The sequence below is a fragment of the Megalopta genalis genome, chromosome 8 (genome assembly GCF_051020955.1).
Source record: "Megalopta genalis isolate 19385.01 chromosome 8, iyMegGena1_principal, whole genome shotgun sequence".
NCBI lineage: Eukaryota > Metazoa > Arthropoda > Insecta > Hymenoptera > Halictidae > Megalopta > Megalopta genalis.
Window position 1 is genome coordinate 20,725,232 of NC_135020.1, and position 22,164 is coordinate 20,747,395.

Sequence of the window (22,164 nt, forward strand, 5' to 3'; positions counted from 1 at the left end):
CCGGTAAAAATACCGGAACGTATACCGATATGCGACGTCCATACCGGTAAAAATGCCGAATTATTTACCGGTACAATACCGATATGAACTTCAGGTTTGGTTACAATATTAGAATAATCGATCGTACCGCAACAATGCGATTAATAATCGCGGCGCGTCCACGGTCTTCTTTCATTTTACCGGCACGACGTCATACCGGTATTTTGGTTTCTATAAATGTTAAGAAGGTACAACCGAAAAATACCAGTATCAGTCTCAGGAATGGTCTTTTAGTTTTTCTTACATCATGTTCGAAATAAAAGTATCTTTTTCATGCCACTTAATTTATCTTAGCTTAACTTTGCATGATTTTCTGAGATAGCGGCTTGGCAGTCAAAGTTGTTAAATAAGCCAAAGTTTATTAGGATGTACGAGGTGTAAGAAAGGATACAACAGCAATACAGTAAATCTTCCGTAATTGACCGCCAGCTTGGAAACTGAAATGAACAACTTGGGAAGAAGAAGTACGGTTATAGTTCTTGACAATCGGTAACCATAAAAATGAGCCGTAAGGCTCGAATAATCGTGTCTCCTCTTCCGAAATTGTTCATTTTCGTGTACAAGCTGAGCGTCAATTAGAGAGAATTTACTGCAGCTGTAAGAAATTTTGTCTTTACAATAATTTCTCTCAGAATACTAAGTAGCGATTCTTCGGGTCTCGCGGCTTGTTTGCCGCGTTTGCCCCGACTCGGGGCAGTCGGCAAAGATGGTAGCGGCCAACATGCTGGTGTACATTAATATAAATACATTGTAATGATAGAATAAAAACGATGACTTACCTTTTTTATTTCTCATTTTTTGACACGATTCGAAGGCAATTCGGAAGCCACGTGACTCGATTCGAAGGCAATTCGAAGACCGCGTGACACGATTTGAAGGCAATTCGGAGGCCACGTGACTCGATTCGAAGGCAATTCGGAGGTCACGTGACTCGATTCGAAGGCAATTCGAAGGCCACGTGACTCGATTCGAAGGCAATTCGGAGGCCACGTGACACGATGTGGAGGCAATTCGGAGGCCACATGACTCGATTCGAAGGCAATTCGAAGACCACATGACACGATTCGAAGGCTATTCGAAGGCAATTCGAAGGTCATATGACACGATTCAAAGGCAATTCGGAGGCCACGTGACACGATTCGAAGGCAATTCGGAGGCCACGTGACACGATTCGAAGGCAATTCGGAGGCCACGTGACACGACGTGGAGGCAATTCGGAGGCCACGTGCCACGATTCGACGGTCACGTACGTAGTACTTATCACGTACCTTGTAACTCCGCGGTTTTTCTTACCTGACTCACACCCAAACAAACCATTTTTTGTTGTCTTCCGGGAATTCGCGTCGCGTACCGCATCTCGTGCTTACTCCATCGATGATTACTCCACGCCAACTCCGTCGATCCTTAGCATCGACGTAGCAATAAATTACATAGGCGTAGGACGAGCACTGAGAAATTCACAGCAACCCGAAATTTAACATTTCTGGGAGAAATTACTGTGCTTCTATATGATTAAACAAGTTGTTCTGATTTTCTGTGTCGTTTATGGACACCGATGTGGCAGTTAGAAGGCAATGCTCGCGTTGCCCGTTCCAACCCTAATCCAAGCATCCGGACGGAACGTTTTCGCAGATCTAGGCTATGGATCGCGAGAACGCAATTGCGATCGCGAGCGTCGGAGATCGCGGGTATACTGGTTGCGTTGATGAAAAAACTTCGCCGATTTCGCGGCGGCTCGCGTGGAGAAAAAAAAAGGAAAAGAAGAAAAATACGGCGAGAGTGGGTCGCGGTTAAAATGCTGGGCCGGGGTGAAACCATGCATGCGTAAATGAGGCCACTTTGCCGGGATTATTCTCGTTTTTAATTCCCTTTCTCGTTTACATCAATACACGCCGCTCGCGCGCGGCAACGAGCTGTTCTCGGCGAACGAGCCGCGCACGTCCGCTTAACGACTCGAACACGATAATAAACTGCAACACGCGAGCAAATCCCCGAAGGAACAACCCGTTGTTGCGAGCCGCAGGCACGACGCTGGTTCGTTCGACCAGCAACGCGAGAAAAATGTGTATCGACATCCGAAAGCGTGCAAGCAGCTTTTCCCCTCTCGTCGTGATACGATTAATCGACGCGAAACTTGTCCGCGCAACTGCACACACGAGGAAACTGTCGTTCGTTCCTTCGGTTACGAGGATGCTCGCAAGTATGCCGAAATGCAATTAATTTCACAAGGTCCACAACACATTTCACACCGACGATCACAAGAGCTGTCCAATTCGCTCGTTGTGTAAAGAAAAAGGTACCCGGAATTGTTTGCAAATAAAATACATACTTTCATATTTGAGCCGCTTATTTTTAAAGTGGCCTAACTCCATTTATCTTCAAATCGAGATATTTAAAGTTTTGCGTTTCAATGAATTTAAAAATATACGTATAGGATACTAATGAGTCATACTGCTTAAGCGTATCTAAGGATGTTAAATTTGAAGTTCCTGTTAAAGTAGTGGCAATTATTAAGTAAATAACGTGCGTTTTCTTATCAAGAATGGAGTTGGGCCACTTTCAAAATTAACAGCCAGATTCATTATAAAATTTGAAGGTGCCCAAGTCCATTCAACATAATTTAAGATGTTTCAAATTGAAAAAAACAATACTGAATTTGTTTTACATATCTTGAAAGCACTTCGGAAACATAATTTATGCGATTTAAAACATTTTTTAATTACAGAACATAGAAAATTACAAACATAAATTTATTACAAAACAATTTACTATTCGTCTACATTTTGTGCGTGTAAAAGTGATTTGAAGAAATCATGATGTTCTGGTGGTATGTATCGTAATAGGTCAATTATGTCCTTAAATTTTGCTGTTGTAATTTGTCTAATAGTTTTATACAATGGTGTCAATACAATATTTTCGAACTTTCTTGATGTGCCCCGACGTGGTAATAAATTCAGGACTTTAAAATTTTCATCCTCATTCATTGATGTCTTATATAAAATTTTATATGGTTCATTTCTGACAAAACGCATCCAACATATTCTTAACCAGTTTACTGATTCTCCATCAGAATTCTTTGCCCTTTTAAAAATTGCGTCTTCTAATAATTTTGTTGATACAAAATCTTCCTGTCTCATTTCATTTACAATGAAATTATTACCCTTCCGACACTTTTTAATAATCTTGTAATAATCCTGGGGAACGAACATTAAAAATTTACGATCTATGATTTCCACATTATTATCTAAAGTTTGGACAATTTTTAACCACATTAAAGCTACTTTAATGAAATAATTTCTAAAATTTAATATTAAATTTTAAGTTTTTTATATTAATTAAACGTACAGGTTATTCAACTAACGCAATTGTCCCAAAAATTAGGTTAACTTGTAAATACTAATTAGTTGAAATTACCTTCATCCCTGCTTTTCGGCATTATCAATAGTAAATATCTTGATGTAAGTATAAATGGAGTTGGGTCACTTTCAAACTACACGGCTCAGTTATTTAATTAATTCTGAAAACTTATGTGTGAAAAATTTATCGTATTTGCTCTGAATATAAGCAACCTGAAGTGCTTCACTGATACATAACATGAAGCTGTACATTTAACCAACAACTTGTACGTGAAACACTTATTAACTACTTAGTTAGGTCGGCAAAGTAGGTCCCATCCGAGGCAATACACGTACAATGGATAGAAAAGTATTCGACTACCCTTAAAAATTACTTGAATCTTTTTGGAGACGTTACAGGTAACAGCTTACTGTACAATAACTCAAATACCTTCTTTAAATTTTGCTATCACTTGAAACGGCGAACAAATAAAAAATACACGTTTTTTTTACTCTTTTATGCGAGAGCTTGTAATGAAAATGTGAAAAATGCGTTTTGCAGATCTCGACAACCTATACGCAAACTGAAAATTGTGTCGAAATCGGTTAACGCAGAGTGAAGCAGCTGACGTTGAGCCGTGCGAAAATCTCTGGATTCCTCACAATGTTTTGACGAAAGCCGTAAAAAACTACGATTTTTCCTGTCTTTAATTCTTTGTAACTCGTAACGACGTCAACCGATTTCGACAAAATCGGTGCTCGATTGATAGCGTTTGTCGAGCTTCCGTCTAAGAATTCGCGTATCATAATCGCGAGTTTGCTGAAATGCAATTAATTTCACGGGGTCTCTGATGCATTGCACACAGACGATCATAACAGCTGTCCGATTTACTCGCATCGCTCACGTAGTTACACGTAGATAAATATTTGGTCCACCGAACAGGTCCGCCCGTTTTTGAATTAACAGAAAATAACACATTCTCAATAGATTTGTCGATATTCACCGAACGATGTAATTTCCATTGTTACTAATAACTACGCTGCGCTTTTTATAGATTTGGATGGAAAAACTTGGTACGAGAAATTACATTATTCTCAAATTATTCAGACTGTTAAAAGAAGGAATACATTTTTATGTATTTCCTCCTGTTTTATAAAATCAATCCAAATGCATATTACATGAACAGCTGAAATATCGACGATCTCTTGAAAATTGGATATTTAACGAATGGAGTGTTTCTGGCGTTATTGTGATAATATCAAATTCAACAATATAAGCGGGAAAACTTTTTCGCAGATGGAAATGATACAGTATCCTGACAGAGCGATGAAAAAAATGAAGTAACTAGGATTGCGTCGATTAAGCGAGAAAGGTAGGAGACAGTTGAAGTGGACAATAAGAAGAGAGTTAAATAATTTGAAATCCTTGAGAGCCTGCACGAAGGATGCTTGGAGCGACATACGTTGCTCGTAAAACGCTGCGCCTCGTAGAAAACTCGTTCTGCCTGCGAAAAAATGCGAGCGATCCCTGTGGAAAATTTACAAGTAAAGTTCGCGTGCGAGGGTGGCGCGGCGTCGCGAAATCGCCAAGTGTACGCGAGAGGAGAGCATGAGATTGCTGAAAGTTCTCGTGCGCTCTCTCTCTCTCTCTCTCTCCCTCTTCCATTTTCTCTCCCTCTCCTTTTCCTCGCGTGTTACCCGGCGTATCCCGTAGAAATTCATTCGGCCTGTCGGAAAACATGAATCGTTTCTCAACCGATTATGAAATTTCCGGGACGGAGCTGTTTCCCGCGCGGATCGCGAGCCGAGAAACCGTCGGAGGAGGCCCCATTGCTGTAAACTACCCACGAATATGACTCGTGTTCGCGTCGTTGGATTTTCGCCGTGTTACACAACACCCACGTACGGTGCTCCGCCGGGCTCTGTAATTTCCTACCAGCCGCGTACTATTCTAATTTCAATGATAGAGATGTAACACGTCCTCTCGGCCTGTCCTGGGGGATCGCGGAGAATCTGTTCAAAGGCGGTCTCACCGGTTCGAAATTACGATCCATACGGGTCCCAAACACTAATTTAACGTCCTCGAATCCGCCGAGATCTCCTCCGTTTACAGCCCGCAATTTTTACTTCGCCGAAATCACGCCAAATAACGCGTTCTTCGAACGAGCTCTACCACAACATCTGGCGAAATGCAGAGTTGGGCTGTTAATCGATTCAAAGTTTTAGTTCGATCCATTGATTAATGCTTACGATTGATAAGATTAACCCTTTCTCTACGGGCGGGTTCTCCGTCGCTGTACTTCTGCTGAACGGAGCGCTGCGACATCACTGCACGCTACGCGACGGCGATTGTCAGCGGAAGTCGGTACTCCGCGGTGGTCGGCGGAGAATCTAAGCTGTTTGAACTGAATGAATTTTTCGAACGAAAAAATTTTTCTCCAAAGGGTATTTATAAATAAAGGGTATTCCAGGGTATTTTATAACGTCTTAGCATGCGCTCTTTAATTTACAGTATGAGAGGAAATAACATTATGCAATATAATGCATCTTATGGAAAGCCACTATAGTGGTCCGTAGTACCTCAGTGGCACCATATGGAAAGCCACTATAGTAGTCCGTAGTACCTCAGTGGCATCATATAGAAAGCCACTATAGTGGTCCGTAGTAGCGAAAGGGTTAATCATCATAAGATTGGCGATCGATGTAATCGATTGATGAAGTCGATCGACGATCGTTGACTAAGAAGAATTAATCGTCGAAAGATCGGCGATCGTTCGAGTCGATCGATGAAATGAATCATTGATCGTTGAAAAATCAGCGTTTTATTTAGTCGACCGACGAAATGAATCGTCATCCGTGAATTGTTCTATAAAAATCTTTTACGCGATTTTTAGGCGATTCATTTTCGAAATCAAGGCTTCCTCGAACGGGTCTGCGATCAAGAAAAATTGAACCCGATACAATTGCGCGAGACAAATGCATCTTCCATCGGTGGTCGACAGTCGAATCTCGTTCCCAAACCATCGGATAGCCTCGAGTCTCGGCGACTCTCTCGACTCGCAGCATTCCGAGAGTAGAAACTATATCCCGTGGCGAAAGTGAAGTGGTATTTTTCGCGCTTCCGGTCCAGATGGGAATGGATCGTCGCTGAAATAAACTAGATTCGCAGCTGGAGTCGTAAAAGCGTTCATCGGATCGTGGGGGAAGATGAATGGACTGGTAACCGAGAAACCAGGCGCGATCAAGACGCGAACAGGGCTCGAGCAGCGTCGTATCCACTCACGGAAATGAAATTACTGGACCCTTCGAATCTCACGGCGTAGTCTTCAGCCGATGTCGAAGGTTGTCCCTACCCTCTGTTACAAGCGGAGAGCTAAGCAGTTGCGCGTGACCGAAGGTTTGTTTGGTTTTGGGAGATTTTCGTATTTTCGTCGACCAACCGATGTCTATTTCATTGCCGGGGCGTCGTTAGATAAGAATTGTAGACTAAGCGATGCTTACTTCATCACCGCGGCGCACAGTGGTATAAATCATGGTCATATAAACCACGATCAAAATAGAAGACAGTGACGGATTTAATTGAAAATTTCGATATAATTTGTATAAATTTGTATATACATTGTACGGAAGGGTTTTCATGGTCGCTGATTACGAATCCGAACTCGAAAATTCAAAAAACAAAATGGCGGGTCCAATACGGCGGATGGATTGTTGAAAAAATTGCTTAGTTTTCATTTGAAATGAATTGAAATTTTGAAGGATTAAATGTGAAGGAATTTCACATTTGAAGAAACAAAACACTTGTTGCCATTTAGTTCTCAGGGCAGAAAATAATGTCTTTAGCGCTCGTATCGTGGCATCGTTGATATCGATGGCACATCCTTTTCGATGCAATTTCGCGCTTCAAATGTTCAATTATTGCACTAGTATTACTATTCAAATGTTCTCTCGTTATGAGAAACACTTCTTCCCTGCTTAAACAGCATTCGCTGTCACGGGATCCTGAAAATAGAAAACACAAAATTGAAGCATTATTTTTCAATCTAACTAATTTCAATTTTTTCTCAAGATAATTTTCGACATTGTCTAATATCTTGAAACAATTTATGTAATTTGCCACGATTTTTAAAAAGTTATTCTGTTTTAAATACTTTTAAATACAAAATATTGAATCAAAAAGAAGATTTTATTTTATAAAATTAACAATTCTATTAGTAATATTTACTGATTCACTTAACATTAACATGTACTACATACATAATAAACGAGAAACGCAGGAAAAATCAAACACTTATAAAAGTTAAAAATTTAAATTGCTGCTGTAGAGCGGTATTCGGCAAAGCAAGCAACTATACATCATCTTATTTTTATAACAATGTAAACACCTTCGTATAAGATTGGCCTCAAAATATTTTAAACATCTTGAAATTTGAGAATATGTTTCTGTTATCACTAAAATTACAATTTAAATAGCCAATGGTCACTACTTCTTACGCGCGACGAGTATACTCGTCATGATACAAAATACTGCCACTTCTCCATGACGAGTATACAGTACATTTTCCCTAATTGACGCTCAGATTGTGCACAAAAATGGACAATTTTGGAAGAGGAGATACGATTATTCGAGCCTTGCAGCTCGTTTTTATAGTTGTTGACAATTCGTAACTATAAAAACGAACCGCAAGGCTCGAACAATCGTATCTCTTCTTCCCAAATTGTCCATTTTCGTGGACAATCTGAGCGTCAATTGGAGAGACATTACTGTACTCTCGCTAAACACAGCTAACTTGTTAAATAGGATGGCTCCTATGATTGAGAATTGTGGAACCCTTATATTGATGGCTCTGGGTTAGTAATACGTTCCGTTTACGTATCCAGTCAGAGTTCCGTCGACGAGGTGATTGAATATTACTTTAATCAGTGGAGTTGCTACTTCAATGTTGAGAAATTTGTGCAATATGTCTTGATGCCATACGGAGTCGAAGGCTTTGTGGAAATCTAATGGTACCATTTCTGCGAATGGTCCTGGGAATCTGTCCGTAGGGTGCACGTGACTCCCAGGAAATGCCAAAAATGTCACGGTGAGAAAGTCCTTCGTATACGTAACGCTATCTTAAATCAGAGATCTCCGGTCTCGTTCGGGAACGAGCGATAAACGCCATACGAAGACACTTGATCGCTGCTCCCGCGATAATCGCTTCGCACCAGCCGGTTTTTTTCGCCATTAGCCTGGCCTATGTGGCTGCCATTCGTGGGAACCCGCCCCGTGATATCACGTTCCTCGCTCGAATCAATCCCCAGGGCACTCGGCTAGGATATATATTCCTCTCCGGTGTGTTTGCGGGCCGTTGTTAAGAAGATTTACGACCGCGGCGGACGTTCCGGGGCGCATGAGGCCGGCCGTAATACGAAAATAATGCAAATGTCGTGCGAACGCGACGATACAATTGGAAAAGAGTCGCGATGTCTGCGCCCTGACGTGACGCTATGGGACCGCAAACGCGACCATACCGAACAGCGGTTGCCCGATGGGAACTAACGGTGTCAGCCGAAAATTACCCGCATTCTGGCTGCAGAATTGATTTTAATCGACTTGAGAAAAGAAATACAGTGTCTTCAGAATGTCTCTGTACACGAAATTTCCGAGTTCCGACAAATTGTCGATATTCGAATTATGGTACTCTCTCCCGGTAGCTTGGCTTACGGGGCTGTAACAGAATATATGTTCCCATAAAATGAAGTATTCTTACCGATTCATCTCGCTACATGGAAAACGAAAAACAAACTAGACTCTGTATAACTAAACTTCTATAATTGAAAATGTTTTTGGTATTTATTTTTGGTATGTATTGAATGAACTATTAGAGAAATTGCTTTTCGAATGCATACAAACGCGAGTATAAGATTGGCAAATACCAGAACCGATGTGCAAACAACGAAATACAAATAATTATCAGCATTTTTCCTATCTATATACTGGGTGTCCCATAATTATGTTAACACATTAAAGGCGGGAGTCGTAGTACTACGATTTATCTCGACTTCTCATAAATATGTACTTTAAAACATTTTTTGTAATTAGTGTTTAGTTCTTTTTTAATATTTCTTTTAGTTTTAATAGTTTAAATAAACTTTTTTAAGTCTAAATTTTTGTATGATTACACAAAATATCGCCCGCTCTAGGACGAAAAACGAGACGGGGCGGTCGCCGCGTTACCTAGCATACTTTCGTCAAGATCCCCCGCCTTTAACACGTTCCGTGCCGAGCTTTGATATTTTACTAAAACTTGATGTATTACGTGCAATTATTAATTCTCGTACACATAACAACGTAACAAAAACTTATCAACGCCCATTCTTGCGGTGGAAATTGATTCTTCGGTTCTAAATTTCTTGTAAACAATTTGTTCAGTTCACTAAGTAAACATGCAAGCGTGTACCATCGATGGTACACGTGGCACGGAACGTGTTAATGTGTTAACACCCGGAAAGGGGCGAATTCTGAGGTCATTTGAAGTAACTTTTCCCTCAGCGAAAATGCAATCTGTGGTTTTGTTTACGAGTTGTTAACGAAAACCCATATATCGCGGTCATCTTTCACGTTTCACGTAACTGTGTTCCTCTCTATCAGAATATAAATAAAAAGCTATAAATCTAAAAAAAGATCAAGTTTGACGTTTATATCTCTCCTACGTCTCCGTCTACAAAATCAAATAACTTTTGCCTGATCCTCTTTTTTCTATCATAACAAGTAATCGAGTTATCCAGATGAAGTGAGCTCAGCTGGCGCCAGACGGCCAAGCCAACGGGCGGTCGAAGCCCAGTTCCGCTGATTGGCTCGGCCGCGTAGCGCTAGGCAATCTCGCCTCTCATTGGTCAGTGTTTTTCATTAATAACTCGTAAACGAAGTCGCGGATTATATTTTCGCCAAGGAAAAAAGAAGTTACTTTAAAAGACCTCAGGAATCATCCCTTTAGGAATCATCCCATACATACCTAATATTTTCCTGAAATTTGTTATCCGATGACTTCGTTTAATTAGAATTTTGATATTACGCTCATCATTGCGTTCCGCAGTGCGTATCATTTGTGTTAGACTTCGGTTAAGTGAAAATAAATACTTCAAACTATGCTATTCATAATTCTGTAGTTTCGCGATATTCAAGTATCTGGTCTAAAAAATTCCGATCGTTCTTTCGTTATTAATCCTTTTAGCGCTGGCCGAAAAAACTATACTCAAATAATGAGCCAAGTTGATGTGGTTTGATATAACTTAAGTAGAAAATTATAATTATTTCCTAAACGATAATAATTAGAAAATTCGAAAGGGAACATATTAAGAAATCTAGTTTATCGAAAATGCTAAGAATGTAAACTGTTCTCAAGTGTAACCAACAACGGAGTATGGTTACGCGGCTCTATATGGTTTAAATGGTTTATCAATTGCAAGACGCTCTACAGTTAACCCTTTCGCTACGGGCGGGTTCTCCGTCGCGGTACTTCTGCTGAACAGAGCGCTGCGACATCACTGCACGCTACGCGACGGCGATCGTCAGCGGAAGTCGGTACTCCGCGGCGGTCGGCGGAGAACCTAAGCTGTTTGAATTGAATGAATTTTTCGAACGAAAAAATTTTTCTCCAAAGGGTATTTATAAATAAAGGGTATTCCAGGGTATTTTATAACGTTTTAGCATGCGCTCTTTAATTTACAGTATGAGAGGAAATAAAACATTATGCAATATAATGCATCTTATGGAAAGCCACTATAGTGGTCCGTAGTACCTCAGTGGCACTAAATGGAAAGCGACTATAGTGGTCCGTAGTACCTCAGTGGCACCATATGGAAAGCCACTATAGTGGTCCGTAGTACCTCAGTGGCACCATATGGAAAGCCACTATAGTGGTCCGTAGTACCTCAGTGGCACCAAATGGAAAGCCACTATAGTGGTCCGTAGTACCTCAGTGGCACCAAATGGAAAGCCACTATAGTGGTCCGTAGTACCTCAGTGGCACCATATGGAAAGCCACTATAGTGGTCCGTAGTAGCGAAAGGGTTAAAGAAGTATAAATAACGTAGTTGTTTTGTTCATGGAAAAGTGACGAAATTGTTAATAAGTATTATCGAGCTACTGCCCAGTCACTTAAGGCGATACCACCGGCATCAAAATCACACCGCTATACAGCAATTCCCTAATTGAATGTATGAAATGGGCATTAGACCCTTCTCCACAATAAATATTCAATTTTTGACTCGCCCACGTAAGGTCTGGATTGGAATTAAGTTGGCCGGGTTCTTTTCTCTGTTTGTCCCCGTCATTTCGCTCGACCGTTTGCAGTTCGGAGATTGAAACACGCCTCGGAAGCTCTTCCGGTTTTCTGGAATCGGTTCCAACGATAAGCCCCGCCAGCTCGCATCACGATCTCACGTATATTCCCGAGACTTCGGGTTCCCGTTCGACCGCATCGGGCACTCTCCGCTTTAATCCCGCAGCTACGATCTCTGGTTAGCAAAGAGGGAAAAATAGCCGCGAGGTGCGCTACCAACCGGTTAATTGATTCGACGCATTAATTGCAGCCACACTCGAAAAGTTTACGTCCGAGGGCCTTCGGAGCGGTGAATAGGAGCTGATCGCTGCATTAACCTCGCTGCGGGCACCTTGCTGCAGTTTCAATGCAGCCTGTCCATCTACCCAGCGCCTAGCACGCCTTCGGCCGCGGTAAATGGGGGAGCCAAGCGATCGAAACCGGTTCATTATTCGCTGAACTCGCGATAACGAACTAATTGCCGCTATTAACGGGTCTCTCGGTGTCTATACTTGCGCAGCCCGCGCCGGATGCTAGTTCGAACGGCTGCAGCTAGACGCCACGCATGGCAAACATGCGCTGCGCAATTCTTCTGTTCGCGAGCCTTCTTCTCGCGGCTCGTGGGGTGAGTTGTTCCGATCGCGGGAAGAGGTACCTGGTGTTCCCGACACCTGGGCCAAGCAATGCCGCGACGAAAGTACAGGTAGATATTCTGTTTAACCCTTTCGCTACGGCGGTTCAGTCCGCCGTAGCGTCCCTCCTGAACGGAACCACCCGCCGAAATTGTGCACATTGCGCGTGGATAGTGTATTTGGGAAGAAAAGGGATTTTTCTTTAAAACAGTATAGTTATAATTTCTGCATAAGGTATAAAGTTATTTAATAGGTAAAAAAAGTTTCATTAACAATGGAAAAAGTGAAGAAATAATATATAATATACAGTAATAAAATAAAACATAATATTCATAATACACAAAACATAATACATAATAATTAGTCCTAAAGTTAGTACTTTCGATTTTCTATCCCTTTATGACATGTAACACAATAATAATGGGAAATGCAGGTAGAACAAATATAACTTGAATGGTGTGTCGTTTATTTCGGACTGTCGTTTGTTTGTTTCGTCAAAAGATTCACGCAATAGTAACAAGAGGCGGTGCAGTCCAAAAATTAGGTCGCGATTTTACCAGCATGTCGGATATATCCGGCGTTCGTCCCCAGAGGGCGATCATGTGGATGTCGGATATATCCGGCGTTCGGCTCCGCGAGTGTTCATATGGATGACGGATATATCCGTCGTTCGGAGCGAAAGGGTTAAGCCGTTCGGTGTAATTCATTATTTCTAATGATAGAAGGAAGCGTAGAAATTAGAGATCGCGATTTCGGTCCAGCATTCACACGTTAAGCGCGGAGCCGATCTGGCTGGGTTTTCCGTTGAGGCGGCAGGCCGGCATTATTTTTCAACCTTGAGACTGCCGGTCCCATGCACCGATGCATGGAATCTGTCATTAGGAACCTGTCAGTTCCTAAAAATTGACGCCGCCCCTAAAAAGTACACTGTTAGTCCAAGCAAACTAACACCGCGCAATCGGAAAGTCCACAGTCAGAGCCCTAGGGTACTGACGCCGCGCTCAATGTGTTAATCCTTTGGAGTTTGATTTATTTTTCGATAATTTGCGTTATATCCGAAGTCAAGGTTTACGTACAATGTAGATGCTAATAATAAGAAATGTTGATTTTATTAGCGTGGGTTATCCTTTTTAGTCGCTACGCCCTGGGACATATGTGTCCTATTGGTTACATGTAAACAAATATGTGCGCCATATGCATTCTAAGACTGATATATACGTGTATTGTGGAAAAACGGGATTCATTTTTCCCAATAGGCGTACAAAATACATAGGTGGGACACGATAGACTTCAAAGGGTTAAGATATAGATGCACACGTGATCATTTCTTACGTGTAGTAAGAAATTAAAGATTTGTGTTCACCATCCCTTGATGACATTTTTTTCGAAATTGTCTTTTTTCTTTTTCAAATATCTTCTAGGTTGTTAATTATATTTGAAAATATGGTGGACAAAACTTGTAAATCTGAACAAACCACGTGTTTTAATGTGTTTTTTTTTAAGAAAAATGTAACAAAAACAAGAAGTAAATTAGAATTTTGTTTCATTTATGATACTAGTGTGTGTTTTCATTGTTTACATATGGAACACGTAGAACAGAGGTGCTACCGATAACATTTATGGACCGATTATATTTATAATGAGAAATAAATAAACGAAAATTCTAAAATTCTCTAGAAACCAGCTCGAAAAAGAAATAGTGACGACAGAACTCAATGAACGACAGAATTAAATAACATAATTAAATAATACAAGAAATAATTCAAATTCATTGCATGAATAAGGTTATATAAAGAAAAAACTATATCATTGCATTAAAAAAAATCAAATTTGACCTTTATATCTCCTCTACGTCTCCACCTACAAAAAAACTATTGACATCACATTATGTGTCCCACAAAATCAAATAACTTTTGCCTGGTCCTCTTTTTTTCTATCATTACAAGTAATCGAGTTATCCAGGTGGCCTGTTTCAGGTGTTTCACCCTGTATACAGGGTGTCCAATAATTATATTAACACCCGGAAAAGGGTGATTCCTGAGGTCATTTTAAGTAACTTTTTCCTTAGCGAAAATACAATCCGCCGCTTTATTTACGAGTTATCAACGAAAAACAGTGACCAATGAGAGGCGAGCTCGGCTGACGCCAGGCGAGCGAAGCCCAGTTCCGCTGATTGTCTCGGCCGCCTAGCGCCAGGCGAGCTCGCTTCTCATTGATCACTGTTTCTCATTAATAACTCGTAAACGAAGTCTCGTAGAACATTTTCGCTAAGGAAAGAATTACTTCAAATGACCTCAGGAATCATCACTTTGCGGATGTTAACATAATTATGGGACACCCTGCATTACTCTCGCTTACGACTACGTCACCACATAAGTGAGTGACCCAGTGTTAGACAGTTTATTTCTCAACAACCTAGTTTATATATTATAAATAATATTCTTTGTTCTCTGATCCTCGTGAAATAATTCAGACGATACAGTTATGTCATTCACCCGGTGTATTACGTTTTACAGTTATTAATTTTGCAGTATACCGAGGGACTATGCATTCCATAGTTCCCCAACGCGAGCACCAGCCCGTGCCAGCGGTCCTTAAAAATTCGATATCCAACTATTTTACTTTATTTTACACCTAACTATTCAAGATTAAAAAATTGCAGGCTTTACTACACCCGGATATTTCCGTGATGGAAGCTTTCGCTGACCAAACCGAGCTTCAAAAAACGGGCTATGAGACAAAACAGTTGGGAAACTATGTTGTGCCCGCTGTACGAGGGTTAAAAATTGTTTTCCCAGGGACCACAGAATTTGTATTTGGAACGATCCGCGAGAACATTTGGAAATTGAAACAGCGGTGCCTCTCAGCGGATTGCGGGATTTCACGTGAACACGGTCGCTCTTTCGATTGTATCGTAATGTCTCGCTCGCACCTAAATCCGAAAATTGCCTGAGGTAGAAACGATCTCGTTCGCGCCCGCGCGCCCCTCCCCCGATATTCATTGTGCCTACAATTCCCGATCTAATTTCATCCAGTTGAATGTCAGTCTCGAATGAGCCTGCCAATTGGGATTCGATTGGCGGTTATTATAAACGATCGATGACACCTTCGTGCATTTGAAAACCGTTCCAGTTTATCCTCGGCCTCGGTTTACCCATGGAAGTCGACGTCAGCCTGATTATCGGATATGTGATGAAATTTAATTACGTCCTACCCTATAACGCCTCCTACTTGACGGACTCATACATTCGGTATGACAGATCGATCAGCAGCGATGTCGAAGCCGACGAGGATGACGACCGTTCGCTGGATCACCAAGGTACATGACCTCGCTTCGTTGATGAATCCTCCTCGGGCCATCTCCTTTTCCTTTCTTCCTTTCTTTCTTCCACTTTTTCCCTCCTTCGATCATTTCCGACGGAATCCTTCAGGTGGTTCTTCAATATTTCTACAGTATCGAAAAATAGGAACTGTTGAAATTTTCCAACAAATGAGTCTTCCGATCTATTGGTCTTTCTAGAATTTATAACATCCTTAACCCTTAGCGCTCCGCGCGTTTCTCGAGTACAGCCTATCAGCAACTCCGGCACATTTTTGGAGCGAGATAAAGGAAGTCTTATTTTGAGCGGGAAAGATTACACGTCGTTGTGAATGCATTTGATTTTATTTATTTTATAAATATACATTTTCCTATTGTAAATAAAAGATAAATTTTTAATTTTGTAATTCACCATGGTGTGATATCTTCGGTAACAATCTCCCATGTGCATTCTGGGTTTACTTGGACAAGTGTCACGGTATTCACTTTGCCAAATAGAGTTACTAGATATTTCTTTCAAGTTTAGAACATTATCTGCGTAATTGTTCGTTTCCTTTATAATTTCATTTACCAATTCGTCCGTGAAAAATAATTTAAAATATTGTATGGGCTGTTCAATGTTTGTAAGAACTTGTGGTCCAATGACCTGTGGCAATACACTAAAAGGTATCTGGAATATGTAATTCTTCCGTAATATCACGCCATTCATCTAAGTCTTGTAACGAATCTTCGCTTTCACTTTCAATAATTCTCATTCTTCGTCTCTTTGGTAGTATAATTTCGCTACTACCGCTTGAAGTGTCAGAATCATAATCAACATTGTCTTCCACAATGTCTTTTAACTCTTCAAAATCAAATACGTCTTCAGTACCACTCGGCTCTAAATTCTCATCATAATATTTATTTTTTTCCATGTTGCTAACCATAGAAAAGGTCAAAATATGGTTTAATTGTAATGGTACAGACTTAGCACGTTTTAACTACAGATAACAATTGCTAACGCCGACGATAACAAAAAAACATTTGGTTCCGCAGCGGAGCCTTCGGAATTACGGAACAAATGACAAATGTCTCCGTAGCGGAGCCTTCGGAGCGCTAAGGGTTAAACTTGTTAGTCGGCGAATTTAATTTATCATTCGTGTTCACAGTCTGTTCTCAACTCTTATTTTCATCGTAATTCATTTGTTGTTATCACGTTATTTGATACGTCTATTGTCTCGTGTTGTCTATTATGCGTTGTCATAGTAAATATTCTGAATTTAAAAAACCAGTCCGTTCACAGATTAGAGCAAATCCGAGATTGCGATCACGATGAAGAATTAACTCAAACGATTTTCAAAACACATTTTTCAAGCGTTGCTTAAACGCATCGTATTCGGGACACGTATTAGTACGGTTATCGTACATTATTGGTTGAACGACATATCTCAATTTATGTAAAATAACGTTTTTTGATGATAAAATATTTTGGCCCATCGTTTGGTCCGATTTTGAAGAAGTTGTTCCGTTTCAAGGAACGTTCGAATACTTTACTGACCCGGCGTGCATTGTTAATGAAACCACTAAAAATCTGAATATATACGTTCTGGCCACGGGGTGTTGTAAAACAGTTACTGTTAACACATTGCGGACGGCTCACGAGATATCTCGTTTTTAGCAAATTGAACGTTGCGGACGGATCACGAGATATCTCGTTTTCATGTTTTTTTTTTATTTAATCGGCAACTTAAGCAACCAGCCGCAAATATTTCTGTTACGTAACCATGGTAACGAAGCCTCTCGCATTCCTAAGTAATTTTAGCGAAACAAATGAATCATTCCAAATATCACACTCTAAATCAATATTCAAGTTTGTATAATAAATAATAGTTAAAACGTAAAAAACCTTATATAATAAACAGATATATAAACTATGTATATATAGTATTATTTAAGAATACTAAATGCACAAATTAGAAATGTGCGTATCCGCTTCCTGTTACTTGCCAAGCATGTTTTTGGAGCGTTCGAAAATGTGCGGTCTTTGAGGGCGTGTTGAACGCGCTGAGCCCCGTCCGCGATGTGTTAATAAAACGTCAGGTATTAGCAACAAAGGTATAGTATCGCCGGAAAAAAAGCGATCAAAACGGTTCTGAATGGAGCCGGACCGTAACAGTACGATTCCTCTAAATCCGCGTGGGCATTCCCTGCTTCGGGTGGGTCGAGGGACGAGGTCCGAACAAGAAGGAGATCCTCTTCTTTTACATATTAACGACGCTACTTTTGTTGCGTGCTTTATAACGCCGTTCTCGAGCACAATGCTGGAAACTGTCTGCCTTTTATCCGCTGATGCTCGCCCGACCCGAATCGTTCATTCGCCCGGTCTTCTCTCTCACGGTATTTTTAGCAGTCCTTTCTTCCCGGCAGCCGGAGAGGATCACGTCATTTCCAGGTGGGAAATTTACGAAATCTTGGAATCGGTGCTCGGTGACTCGCAGACGGGGAAAGCCTGCCTTCTGAGAGCGATCTGCGAGGCGTCCGCGGCTCCTTTCACCGGCGTTCACGGTCTCAGCTCGCAGCTCGTCCATCTTCTCCTCACGTGAGTACGGAACCCACAGACCCCACGGTTGTCAGAGCAGCGTTGTAGTGCTTGTAAGCCACAGCCACTTACGTATTCAACCTTCCGATTCTCGACACTTCCTTCGTCCCGACGACGAAATGCTAAACAGCTCCGGTGACTTCTTCTTTTGATAGCCACTTGCGCTGCCATTGATTTGTGGATGCGCCAAACCGTATGTAGTCAGAGTTCTGAAGAATTACAATCGAATTATTGCAAGAATTGTAATTACAAAGTAATTCAATTACATTGTAATTCATAATTCGGATCGAAATTGGATTAAATTTCAAAGTAATTCAATTACATTGTAATTTGTGTAATTCAGATCGTAATTGAATTAAATTACAAAGTAATTCAATTACATTGTAATTCGTAATTACAATTGAATTACTCGAGGAATTGTAATTACAAAGTAATTCAATTACATTGTAATTCATAATTCGGATCGAGATTGGATTAAAAATTTCAAAGTAATTCAATTACATTGTAATTTGTGTAATTCAGATCGTAATTGAATTAAATTACGAAGTAATCCAATTACATTGTAATTCGTAATTACAATTGAATTACTCGAGGAATTGTAATTACAAAGTAATTCAATTACATTGTAATTCGCAATTACAATTGAATTACTCGAGGAATTGTAACTACAAAGTAATTCAATTACATTGTAATTCGTAATTCAGATCGAAATTGAATTAAATTACAAAGTAATCCAATTACATTGTAATTCGTAATTCAGATCGAAATTGAATTAAATTACAAAGTAATCCAATTACATTGTAATTCGTAATTCAAATCGCAATTGAATTAAGTTACAAAGTAATCCAATTCTATTGTAATTCAAAATTCAGATCGAAATTGAATTAAATTACAAAGTAATCCAATTACATTGTAATTCGTAATTCAGATCGCAATTGAATTAAGTTACAAAATAATTATATATAAATAATTTTTCATAGGGAAAAATAATATAATAATAATAAAAATATTCATAGGGAAAGCGACGACGCGTTTACGCGAAATCACTCTTTGTATTCGAATCTTAGTATTTCAATTACGCTCGTGATCAAAACAATTAGTCACTGAATTAACTCAAAGGTTTGAATTACTTAATTGAATTACGTACAATTAGCACAATTCTGTATATAATGGAGTAGACACCCAACAACATTTTAAAAATTGGACCAAATGACATTAATTTTCTTCAAATTTTAGAGGATTTAGTTTACTTTACTACATGATGAGAGCAGCAGTTTTTATGGACTTTTGCGAGAACATCTTGTACCCAAACCAAATTCAAATCAATGTCCATTGTCCGTTGTCCGACTACCACAACATGATTACTTTGTGGCCTGAAAATATCATTTTCTACATTGTGTACCATATAAGCATTAAATTTTTATACCCCTTTTGTAATAAATAACTTGGAAATGAAGATGAATTTTTTCTCTCTTTTATTTTTGTCGTAACGTATAAAAAACGTTGTAGACTATTAGATTGCTTTATTAGTTTTAAATAATTTGAGAGCATGGTAAACATGACATGTTTAAAATTTTGGTAAGCAGAGTATATCAACAAATCTTTCGCAAAAAAAATGTTCAATAATATAAAACATATTAATGAAACAGGACACCATATTATCGCCAAGAATGAATCCTTAAATGACAAAAATGAATCATTCTTTCAAAAATACATGCCAATTTTATACCATTTTATGGCAACATTTTCTACCAACTTCAACTTTGGGAGCTATTGCATCTAATTTCGATAGTGTGTTAAACTGCAATCGACGACATCGAATTGAAGTACTTTATCAGATAGTATCAGACTGTCAGATAATACAGATTTGAGTTACAGAACTACCGACAGGCACGGCATTTTCACAGAGAGATTAGTATGCTGTCGATCAAGATTCTTAATCAGCTGCGACAGCCAAAGTCAGCATCGATCACGATACTTATACCAATAAATATAGTTTATGCCCATTGTCAGTTTCCCAATACTTATAAATGAGTCTGCCAATGGCAATGCAGTATGAATTAGAATTGCAATGCAGCTAGAATTTAACAGAGAACTGTAGAACCGTTTTGCTGACTTCGCAAAGATAAACGAACTTTAAAGTCGATTTTATCGAAAACGGAGCCTCGGATGAAAAAATGTTATACCAAATTTGTTTTTTATTTTTTTATGCATAATCGCTCTCTGCTCGATTGTACCATGAATTCCGGCTCATCCTGTATAATCACGTCATGGCGGCTGTGATATATCGTTTCTATACACCTTTTACAAACTCCTGTATTCTTTATCTTGACACAAGAAACCCTTAACAGCTTTTAGGATGGTGCATTCTTTTTACTCAATTTTCGAAGTCTAATTTTCTCGCAGATTTAATGTTTTTGTTGACTTTAGACATCGCTATTTTTATTTATGTTTCAGCCCTTCGTCGACTTCCGACCCTTTCAGAACTGATTTCGATCGAATATATCATGCTGCTGAAATGCTAGGACGAACTGCAACTTGGAACTGCGGCACTTCGTTTTCCGAGTGCGAAGAAAGTCTCTTGGAATATTTTACAGAAGTTCATGAATAATAATTGTAGGAACTATTTAATATTTCATTTAATATACGTTCTCTGTCATTGTCGTTTTCTTTCGTTTCGCTATATTTTCCCTTTGTGTTTTCTTCCCTTTTGTATTTCCTTTTGTATCTCTTTCAATTTTATTTCATTTGACTTTTTCTTGTCGCAATGCTTTTGATATACATTTAAATAACGACAAAATTGAATCTAATACTGTAACTATATATTATCTATGTATTGTATATTAAACGAGCGAAAATTGCAAATGCACAATAAATGCATTAATTAATTGCTTACGATGTGATACAGACAAGTAAATCTATATTACTTATTACTCTCTTCCTAGATCATATAATTGCAGAAGACAAGAAATATCTTTTGACTGAAATGCATAAACTGAGTTGATCAGTTTGAACTTGGTGATTGCCGCTGCATTACACTGCAAAATCACACAAAATCGAAATAATTAATCATGATTACATTACTTCTTCAGCTGTTTTAGATGTTACAAATCATAAATAAATCAGTTTACACAATTATAATTCATCAAAAACTAATTTTTAAAAATCGACGAAAATATCATATTTTAATGAACTTTTGTAATTCCAATCAATTGCAATTTTTGCAAAAATTTGTTTAAACATTGTTTAGTAGACCGGTCAGTCTAATATCTCAAAATAATGCAAGTCATCCGATCCAATTTTAAAAAAGTTATTGCATTCTAAGGGGTGTCCCAATATTATTGGTAGCTACTCCCTATTGCTTAGAATTCTGTTTGCAGTATTTTCTTCGAGTATATGTTGCTAAAAACAGCTTTGCAAAAGAATTCATTTCACTTCGAAAAAACAAAAAAGTTACAAATGTTTGAAGCACGCGTACATATTTATCTTCGTTCGGCTTTCCTGCATTTGATGCATATGATAAAACATGCTAATAAAGTTTATATTATTATTATAATTTACTCCTTTTAGTAAAAATCCACTAGTTGCGCACTCTGCACGTATGTCGAACGTTTTAAAAACTTTAACGTCGATTAAAACGGTCAAAATACCCGGTTCTTAAAATTCTAAAAATTCTTAAAAATTCTCAAAAATTTGTTAAAATTTTAAAAATTCTAAATAGCTTTCTTGATAAATGATCAATTAAATCTCTTTCTTCAAGCATTATAATAAACACAACTAGATATGTCTAAGCAAATTCAGTTTTGTAATGCAGCAGCACATGTCGGACGTCTTTAGTATTCAGCAGGTTTAGTGTTAAAGCTGTCCAGTCGGATTAAGACCAACATGTAACACACTTAATCTTACGTCTCGCGGACAGGGAAATTCAACGCCAACAATTTCTGTAACAAGCTTT

General features: G+C 39.2%; 1 protein-coding gene across 1 annotated transcript; it reads left to right on the plus strand.

The window, feature by feature from the left end:
• Nucleotides 1-12,254: 12,254 nt before the first annotated feature.
• Nucleotides 12,255-20,820, plus strand: LOC117227302 (uncharacterized). Its single transcript, XM_033482430.1, has 5 exons — nucleotides 12,255-12,383; nucleotides 15,445-15,631; nucleotides 17,726-17,730; nucleotides 18,046-18,209; nucleotides 20,667-20,820. The coding sequence occupies exons 1-5, from the start codon at nucleotides 12,255-12,257 to the stop codon at nucleotides 20,818-20,820; spliced, it is 639 nt and encodes a 212-aa protein (XP_033338321.1).
• The last annotated feature ends 1,344 nt before the right edge of the window (nucleotides 20,821-22,164 follow it).

Bases quoted from the DNA above. Each gene is read 5' to 3' on its own strand.
- LOC117227302 (XM_033482430.1), top strand. From the start codon at position 12,255: ATGCGCTGCGCAATTCTTCTGTTCGCGAGCCTTCTTCTCGCGGCTCGT. The intron at 12,384-15,444 runs GTAGATATTCTG...AAACCGTTCCAG, and splicing joins ATGCCGCGACGAAAGTACAG to TTTATCCTCGGCCTCGGTTT. The intron at 18,210-20,666 runs GTGAGTACGGAA...TTTATGTTTCAG, and splicing joins CTCGTCCATCTTCTCCTCAC to CCCTTCGTCGACTTCCGACC.